The sequence below is a fragment of the Lycium barbarum genome, chromosome 4, assembly GCF_019175385.1.
Source record: "Lycium barbarum isolate Lr01 chromosome 4, ASM1917538v2, whole genome shotgun sequence".
Classification (NCBI taxonomy): domain Eukaryota; kingdom Viridiplantae; phylum Streptophyta; class Magnoliopsida; order Solanales; family Solanaceae; genus Lycium; species Lycium barbarum.
Window position 1 is genome coordinate 2,116,587 of NC_083340.1, and position 9,749 is coordinate 2,126,335.

General features: G+C 35.5%; 2 protein-coding genes and 1 non-coding gene across 3 annotated transcripts; 1 reads left to right on the forward strand and 2 right to left on the reverse strand.

Moving 5' to 3' along the window:
- The first annotated feature begins 1,156 nt into the window (after positions 1 to 1,156).
- LOC132634807 (probable WRKY transcription factor 53) lies at positions 1,157 to 3,630 on the forward strand. Its single transcript, XM_060350895.1, has 3 exons — positions 1,157 to 1,664; positions 2,047 to 2,175; positions 2,780 to 3,630. The coding sequence occupies exons 1-3, from the start codon at positions 1,345 to 1,347 to the stop codon at positions 3,393 to 3,395; spliced, it is 1,065 nt and encodes a 354-aa protein (XP_060206878.1). The 5' UTR covers positions 1,157 to 1,344; the 3' UTR covers positions 3,396 to 3,630.
- A 466-nt stretch (positions 3,631 to 4,096) lies between these two features.
- LOC132634808 (protein SEH1) lies at positions 4,097 to 9,749 on the reverse strand. Its single transcript, XM_060350896.1, has 8 exons — positions 9,502 to 9,749; positions 8,191 to 8,302; positions 7,512 to 7,612; positions 6,484 to 6,561; positions 5,881 to 6,036; positions 5,164 to 5,276; positions 4,773 to 4,899; positions 4,097 to 4,580 (listed from the first exon to the last, which is right to left on the reverse strand). Exons 1-8 carry the CDS (start codon positions 9,658 to 9,660, stop codon positions 4,449 to 4,451), a joined length of 978 nt encoding a protein of 325 aa, XP_060206879.1. The 5' UTR covers positions 9,661 to 9,749; the 3' UTR covers positions 4,097 to 4,448.
- Positions 7,093 to 7,210, reverse strand: LOC132639025 (small nucleolar RNA snoR104). Its single transcript, XR_009582072.1, has one exon. It is a non-coding gene; the product is annotated as a small nucleolar RNA snoR104 (small nucleolar RNA).

Sequence of the window (9,749 nt, forward strand, 5' to 3'; positions counted from 1 at the left end):
ATAGTATGTCCTATGGGTTGTTTGACCAAAATTGGGGCTTCCACATGCTAAATAGGGATAATTTTATAGGACAATATGTTGTTTATTGAACATATACTCAAACATGAGATAAATAGAATGAGCTGAGATCATATTGTCAACGATTCGAGGTGATTCTGCGCGCTCAAGTCATTCAATTTTACCTAAGTATCACAAAAAATCACTAAGAAATTTTATTGTGATAAAAAAAGGATTTTTTTTAAATGTCTATTTTGTTGCATCATAGTGATTTTTTTCAGCAAAATTAGATGTTTTTTTGTTAAAAAAAAAAAAAGTTAATGACTTTCGTGACACTCAAGTTGAATGATATTTCATTACAAAAATAGTTTCGTAATTTTAATGCAATAAGTGAAAATTAAGTGGCCATATATATCAGTAACATTAACCCGTTCTGAGATATGGTTATGTGAGGTAATTAATAACTAGAATTTAGCCCCAATTCATTTACCTTTAATAGTAGTTCAACTTAATTTACAATCAAAAGTTGTTGTGGAGTGGCAAAAACCCATTCATCTTTAGTCAAAAGTTTGGATAGTATATAGTCGTCTCCAATAAAAAATGCTTTATATCCAAAGTGAGACTTCTTGACGTGAAATTATAATCAAGGCATAAAGTGGCTGCCAAACCAAACAAATAAAATCAAAACTTAATGTGCTTTCTCATGAAATACAAACATGCTGTCATGCCATGACTTTCCTATAGACAAAGTTGGAGATAATAGTTCACAATTCTATTTTATGTGGACTGGAGATTATGAAAGCAAATAAACAAAAAAAAAAATAGAAGGATATTGGAGAAAAAGACTTGCAATTTTTTGGTTGTTGTTGTTGTTTTTATTTTCGGGGGGGGGGGGGGGGGGGGGGGAGGGCGGGATGGTGGGGTTACGGCGGAGGTATTGGAAGTTTGAATTGGTCAGCATTTGGACCCTGTTCACTTTTTTTTTTTTTTCACTTGAAAAAATATTATGACCAAAGACTGGTCTACTCAAAAAAACTCGTTTTCCACAGTCAACTTTCAAACTATCTTCCACTTCACCACTCACTTTTTTAGTTCTTTTTTTTTTTTCTCCACATGTCATTTTCATTTCACTTCCATTTAAATTCAGCTGTTTCAACTCTTAATTCTCATCACTCTTACAATTCCCAGCAAAACAAAAAAAAACAGAAACTTCTCTTATTTTTCTTTAGAAACTTCTAATTTCATTTTAGTTATGTAAACATAAGCACCTGAAAGTTAACTAACCACATATTTTTCCCTGCATTATTTTCAAGATTACATTTTTACCTGGAAAAAAAAAACAAGAAAATGGATTGTGGATTCAATTGGGAGTACAATTCATTGATCAATGAATTAATACAAGGGATGGAACATGCTAAACAATTAAGAGCTTATTTCAGCTCTGCAACTTCTCCTGATAAAATTCAAGAATTGCATTTTCATATGCAAATGATTCTTTCTTCTTTTGAAAATTCTCTCTCAATTCTCAAATGGACTGGTTCAGTAACACAAACCCCATTACTTATTGCACCACCAGTATCAAATGGTGCACCTGAATCTTCAATATCTGTTGATGAGAATCCTAAAATTGATGATCATCAAGACTTCAGATATGTTTCAAAGAAGAGGTTAGAGGATTTACTGTTTTTGGCCGAGCTTTTGGGAAGCCAAAAGTGCTTATTTTTATCAAGAAGTGCTTATTTTGGCCAAGTTTTTAAAGAAAAATAAGTGTGCTTTGAGTAATAGAAAAAACAGTTTTTCAGAAGCTACAAAAAAAAAAAATCTCCAGAAATACTTTTGGTATATTGGTCAAGCACAAAGTACTGCTTTAATATTGGCAAAAGTGTTTTTTCAAATTAATTAGCCAAACACAAACTGTAACTCTTCAAAAACACTTTTCAAAATAAGCTGCTATTGAAAGCTTGGTCAGACGGGCCTAGTTACAAAATATGATGATTAGTTCCATTTTTTGAGTTAAATTGACTTTAGTTTATTGATGTTTTTTTGCAGAAAACAGATGCCTACATGGAGTGAACAAGTGAGAGTGAGTGCAGAGAATGGATATGAAGGGCCTACTGATGATGGATATAGTTGGAGAAAGTATGGACAAAAAGACATTCTTGGTGCTAAATATCCCAGGTGATAAGTCAATTCTTTATCCAAAGTCATAGAATTCAAGAATTTGCTAAAAGGGTACCAACTTTTTTAACATTCTAGATAAAAAAAAAAATGAAAAATTTAACTGAATTTTGAAAAAATTTCTGTACCCTCTTAGTAATTCTCTCTTTAGAGCAGTCAAAACGGGTTGGTTTAGTCCAGCTAAGCTTAGTCTTCACGGCTATGTAATCTGACAGACTAAGACGGGCCGGTCCTTCATTCAAAAGGGCCTTCAAAATGCCAGTTGGGCTCGTATCAAGGGCCGGCAAGCTGACCTAGATCGGTCTCATTACCCAACCTAGTCTGAGTTATGGAATTTAACAGGCTTGGACAGGCCCTTCATTTGAAATGGCCTTAAAATGCCAGTCCGACCCACCTCAACAACCGGCGAGCTGACTGGGGTCGGACCTATTGACCTCAGTTTTGAATGAGCTCAAAAGGCCTTAGCCCAACCCTATTCAAGTAACAGGCTGGGCTGGGCTAGCCTCGTGGATCAAGCCCATTTTGATGGCTCTACTCTTCTGATAGTACATAATTCAAGGAACATTGACCTTTATTCTAACGAGGGGATTTCATTTGTTTACAGAAGTTACTACAGATGCACATATCGTGCAATGCAAAATTGTTGGGCAACAAAGCAAGTGCAGAGGTCTGATGATGATCCTGCACTATTTGAGATCACATACAAAGGTTCACATACTTGTAACCTAGCTTTTAAATCTGCTACAACACAAGCAAAATCACCAGAGAAACATGAATTCAAGAAACAAGCCAACAATCCAAGAATAATGCAATCAAACCAAATGCTCGCGAACTTACGAGCAAATTTGAGAGTGAATACTAATGGTTTGGACAAAAAAGAGACAACATGTTCTTTCCCCTTTTCACCTACGTTCTCAGGCTTCGTAGACGAAAATCTGCATTTCCAAATGTCACAAGTTGATGACAATTTGGTTGGGGGTCATTCGCCATCATTTGTCTCTCCTACAACCCCCGAATCAAATTACTTCTCGTTACCAATCTGCCAGATGAATGGTTCGCGAAGAATTCACAACTTGCACCATTCAGAATCGGATCTTCATGATTTGTTCTCGGCCAACACTTCATCAACAAGCTCTCCAATTATAGGCTTGGAGTTTCCACTTGAACGTGTGGAGTTCGATCCAAATTTCCCATTTGATAACTCAGAATTTTTCAGATAATAACGTGGAAAAAGGACAATAAAAACGAATAGATTGGCTTTGATCACTGATTCTATTTTTGTAGTATAGAAGTGCTTGTATAAATTAACAAGAAAACTAGCCAAGGATAGGAACAAGCTATAATATTTGTATCAATAGCCTAGTATTTTTTAACTTCAAGCACATCCTAGCAAAAGACTGCCTGAATGTTCATCAATTTAATCAAAGGCAAACAGTCAAGCTTGGTTTTTGTTTACTTATTAGCAAATAAGATTTGAGTTTGAGACTGTAGAATACAATTGTTTAAAGCAACAAGAAGGATAAAGAAAGATTTAGAACTAGGAAAGTGGCGACCAAAATTAGTTCTAAGTTGCCTGTTCCATGGGAATAGCCGAGTCATTGTGATGCTCTATGCTAGTACAAGCCAGAAAGGAGGTCACTCTAAAATACAGGCAACGGGCAAAATTATGAGCCAAACTTTAATTTTACAACAAACATAAGTTTTTTTATTGTAAATTTGTACAGACCAGTCAGAGTTCCATAATGAATTTTGCTGTCCCAAAGACCAATATGGTATCAATTATCATATTCTTCAATCTATGTGAATTAATTCGCTGTTATTCAACTAGATAGCAAAATCCAATATGTGATTGAAGCAGGGCTGATTCATTGACTGATGGGGTAAATGCATATAGTATTTGGCATTTAATAAGAGGACAAAACAACTCAAATAGGAGATGGATAATCATATTAAACCAAAAATCTGTATCCCCAATACTCCATACATACTAAAACAATGGGCTCAAACAAGTTTCATTATGTCAGATGACACAATCATATTGGAAGTTTCCATATTCCCACTTGCCACAATCTCTTTATAAGAACCACTTACAATGAAAGAGTTAAATCCAATGCTATCCACCCACAGAAACAGTCAAAGCCGGACTCACTTAGCTTTACAAAATGATATGCATGATGACAAATAGGTAACGTAGATAACCATCAGAATCTTCTGTTTCATTGCGTTCTTCCAAACTTGTAGAAGCTTGAATGCGAAAATTACACATAAGCAGCCTAGCTAGTTGGCTCTAATACTGCTTGTTCATGCCAAACCCCGTTCAAGTTGCACTGCCACAAGCGAACTACACCATCGCTCCCGGTAGTAGCAAGTGTCATCCCGCTCATGTCCCATTCCATCTGCCATACCTGGTAGATGAGAAAACTTAAAGATAAGAAAGCTTTAAAAATAAAACAAATAATATTAGTCACTTTACTTGTTGACAAACTTTACATTATCAAAAAAACACAATATATAGACAAGCACAAGTGACCCTAATAATTTGGGATTTAGACGTTAATCGATTTACAAGCTAAATTAAATAGTGTTGTGCTAGGTACCTCGCTGTCATGAGTAGAGAGCACTGCAACCTTCTCTACCGAGAGCCTTCCATCTGGGTCAGGATTTGATCCAACATGCCATAATGCAATTTCCTTGGTAGTAGCAACTGCTATTAACTCGTACGGCCTGAAAAAGGAAGCTTTGAATTAGAAAGCGCATACAACAAACTAAACAGAAATTTTAATTCTTTGCTTTGCAGGACCCAGAAATCACCAGTGAATCCTAGCACTGAGCAGTTTTAAACCTCTTAAATCATTGAAAAATTCCAACTTCCTAGCAGTCAACTGTTTGATTGAGTGTATAGTATCTGCATTTTCCATAGGATTACGTTTTTCACTACTGGCAGTGTCTGGGTATATGGTATTAAAGAGGATGTCGTCAAAAGCAAACCTTCCAATATTTGGTGCCCATGCAACAGCAGAGACTGGATCACCTTTATCTGTAGGTAAAGCTAATTCTGCAACAGGAAGCCATCTCTGATGATCCTGATCGAACTCCCAAACCTGTGGAAATCTATGATATGATAACATTACATATCTCCCCACCAGCGACCAAGTACACTAGCAGCTTTCAAGACCATCTACTGTATGATAGCAGTTCAATAAATACATATAAGTTGCATAACTAACTTAACTATAGTCATAATTAGAAGTGGCAATAGGTCGAACACGAGTTAAATAAAAACGGATAAAATATCTGACATGCTCATATTTAACGCGGATAAAAATTGGGTTAACCAACGGATAATATGGATATTCATGTGAGAACACAAGCTAAAAGCCAAAATAAGCTTAGGCTCCTAGAAAGCAAGAACTCACCAAAAATAACGCAGACAAATGGGTATGTATTGATAATCATAATACGGATATCCATATTATCCATTTTAGTGGATAATATCCATATTACTCCATTCTTAAATGGTTAGTTATCCAACCCATATTTAATGGGTCGGATTGGAAGGTTACTTGTTTTTTTAACCATTTTGCCACTCCTAGTCAAAATCAACAAAAATCAGAATGCAATAAATTCATTGCCAAGTTTTGGCTAATGAAGAAAGACAATGTAAATCAACCCTTGAAGTGACATTAAGAAAGGAACTAGCCGTACCTTGGAGGAGTTCAGTTGTGGCTTATCGGAATTAAAACCCAAAACAAAGCTTGATTGCTGAATTTCTCCTTTTAAGGGATTCCAAGCAATAGAAGCCGATTGGCATGAGACATTTCCAAATTTAGATACAGATTCAATGACATTCTGAAATTCAGCCTACAAAATGAGGACTAAAAGTTAGCCTCTTCAATTTTCAGTAATATTCATAATGTGTCATCTACAAAATATAGTTCAAAGAGCTTAAAAATGCTACCTATAAATGATCAAGAGAAGCATACCAGAAAAGTAAGAAAAGCAAAGCCAAATGGGAAAATTTACTGGACATCATTTTCTGGCTTGGTTGGAGCTCTCAAGCCAAAATTTCACAAAGATCATTTGTATGATAGCAAGAACAAAACCATGAGTAGAACGAGAATGCTTTATATATATGACACAAGAAGAACATGAAAGGTGATTGCTGTATTTTTCAGAGTTTGGATAGAACAAGTCTATCCAAGTACTGTTCTGGAAAGAAAAAGCGCCATAGATGACCAGATGGAAGAACACGACTCACGAGGCAGAAAATTAAAGAAGAAGAAGAAGAAGAAGGCTGTAAATACACACCTGCAGCTGCCAATTCTTCAATTCAAATGGATCTAGGAGCTCAAACACTTTGACTTGGCCATCTGAATACGCAGCAACCTATGTGAAAGAAAATAATGAGATGTGTCATCAAAATGACTATCTATTCATACTGACAAAAAGAAACTGACAGGAAAACAAGAGTCACTGGATCAAACAGATTGATCTTAACATTGTCTATCCAGTGAAATTGAAGGGGGAAGGAAAGGAACGTGGAATCAGATCAAAGGCCCATAAATAAAATAACTTGCGAGTAAAATAAAGCGAGACTAAAATGTATATTTATACATTGACCACTCTACTTTATCACCTTCCTCCATAGGGATCCCCACCTAACACACTTAAGTGGCATTTATAACACTTTGGCATCTCATACTGCCAATTGCAAAAGAACGAGGAATGCTGGATTAGTCTTAAAGATCTTTCCTCAAAACTTCAAAAAGGAAAAGAGAAAAAGAAATTGGGAATACTTTTAACTTAGTACCAATGTGATCTTGTTCAAGAGAGCAATTCTTTTTTCATTTTTTAGGTATTCTCAACAGAGCCAAAAAAACAAAAACCAGTATCAATTAGGGTGAACCTATAGTTGCTTTATGTGCCTCCTGATCAATAGCTTGAAGAACTCTCTCAAGTACCTCAAGCAGATTATGACAGAGTTTTACTGTGGGAAGATTGTATCGGGCAACATCTTACCTCATAGATGCTCCCCTTCTTTCCTTCCAGATGAATTCATTAACTACTCCATCAACATTACAAGGACTTAGGGCGAAGTTAATTAAAAGAATAATTCACCTATACACTCCCAAAAAGAAAAAAAGTTTCAATTTTGAGACCAGTGATAGAGATAACTGCAATTATTAATACATAAAGAATAAGCAACTTGGCATTGTAAGTTCCCTGTTATTCAGTTAACGGATTATCAGAGCCAGAGGTGATTTGATTTTAATCAACTTGAAAAAGCAATAACGAATCAAGTTTAGACATTTATGACCAATCTAATTAAGACTCACCAATTTCAGACTTGTACGGGAGATTCCAAACTGAACATCCAGAACATGGGATGAAATTTTGTCAAAGCATTTGCACAGCTTCCAATTAAGCAGCTCTGAATCTAAAGAATAGATACTCATTGTAAGTCTCTAATTAAGTGTTAACCATAAAAAAAGGGCAGGTGAAATTATTGTCAGAAGTAAAGTTTGAGAAAGTATACTGCAGATAAAGCTAAAAAAAAAAAGTAAAAGATTAAAAAAGGACTATGAAAGCAAGCAATTGAATCCAGGATAAGGTTAAGATTATAGTTTTACTGATCATAGGGGACAATGATTATTAATAAGAATTTAAGGGAAAAGAGTTTTTTTTCACATTTTACTCTTGCCAAAAACATTAGAAAAGAAAGAATAAATACCACAAAGAACCAAACTGATCTTGTGTTCCATAACAAGTTCTCATTTCAGATTTTTTTCAATATTTTGCGGAAAAACAGAGAATAATTTTTCTTTTGCTTCTTTTTCCTGTCTCTACAGAGATTCAACGAATGAAACCAAAGATTTCGTATTGACTATCTACTTTCATCAGCTAAACATCCCCGTGCAAAAAGAAGGGGAAAAGGCACACATATTAAAATAACGTTTAGAACTTAGCTTCATAACAATCAGTTCATCAACAAATACAGGAGAAACATGTCTTTACCTTCAACTACCTCCTCCCACAACAACAAACTTCCATCAGCACAAATGCATGCAACTGCATCTCCATATTCTGGCGGAGCCCAAACAATTTTTACAATGCCAGATTCATGCACCTAAATCAGGATGTCAAAAGTTGATATGCAAAGCCGTAGAGTTCAGTTCAAGAATTTAGGGGTGCTTTCTAATCACAATTACATTTTTGATAGGTAAGCCAAAGAAATAATTTATAAGCTTGCTGCTCAGGAATACATTAGTGCTGGAGGTGGAGAAAACAAAAAGGACTAAACCAGTTACAGTTCCTCTTCCATCTGAAGATAGTTTTATATAATTCATCAACCTTTCAATTTCATACTCATTTTATATATAACATCTGCGCAAAACAGTGTCTCAACAAAGCTGCCCAACTGATAAAACAAAGACGGAATCGACTTTTCACTGATCTGGATTAGTCATTTCTGCCTCTACCTAGTTATCCTTAAAAGTTCAACCTTTCTCCACACAGACCATTAATATCCAAACTTGCCGCTTTCCAGACCATAGGTCAATGATACTACTTGTCCAGCATTTCTCTATGTAAACTTGTTAACATACTTGTTGCCTATACAAGAAGCATCGGAGGTCGTGAATCATCTTTTATTACATTATGACTTCGTTTCCGAGCTATGGTACTTAGTATATTCAGTCTTCAACATTCAGTTAATGATCCCCTATACATTTTATATTGGCTGCTTAGGATATAGCAGAATTTTTTACAGAATCCAAAATCTGATATCAAGAGTCAAATGTTCCCTTTTTAGGGGTATAATCCTCACTATCCCGTATTCTTTTGCGAGGTGGTGTTTGAGCCAATTAGCACACAGTTTTGACTAATTCCACAAGATACCTACTACCTCCCAGCAGCACAGGTACCGTGCCCACCAAGGCAAGTGGGCAAGTGGAAAAAATTACCTCGTGATTGAATTTGAACCTGAGACCTCATGGTTTAACCCTACTTCATTAACCACTAGGCCAATGATCCTCACTATCCCTTATAGCCAACCCATTTAGGTTGGATTGATGCATAGTTATTGTTCTACTTTTTGTACATGAATAAATTGTTTATGAGTATATTCTTTGGGTGTACATCATTACTACACTAATGATAAAGGTATTATTATATCAATCTAGGTCCAAAGAATTGTCCTTCCCACCACAAAAACTTAAATTCGTAAAAAAAAAAAAAAAAAAAAAAGGCACATATGACTTCAAATGAGCAAATTCATATAAAAAATAAAGAGAAAAACTAAGGTTTTTTTTTTTTTTTTTGGCTAACCTTGAATTTAGAAGAGCAATTGAAAAGAGAAGAAGCAGGGTCAGTAGAATCAAAGAGGGATAAAGTGCCATCAGTTGACCCGGAAGCTAATCTGTGACCCGAATAATTCCATGCAGTACATGTTGTACCTTCCTCCAGATCTATAATGGCTTTATCCATTCTTTGCTTATTACCCAAAATCTGCTGCTTCTAAAACCCTTTTTCTCTTCTAGGGTTTTCGCGCTCCACGCTAACTTGTTTTACTTTTT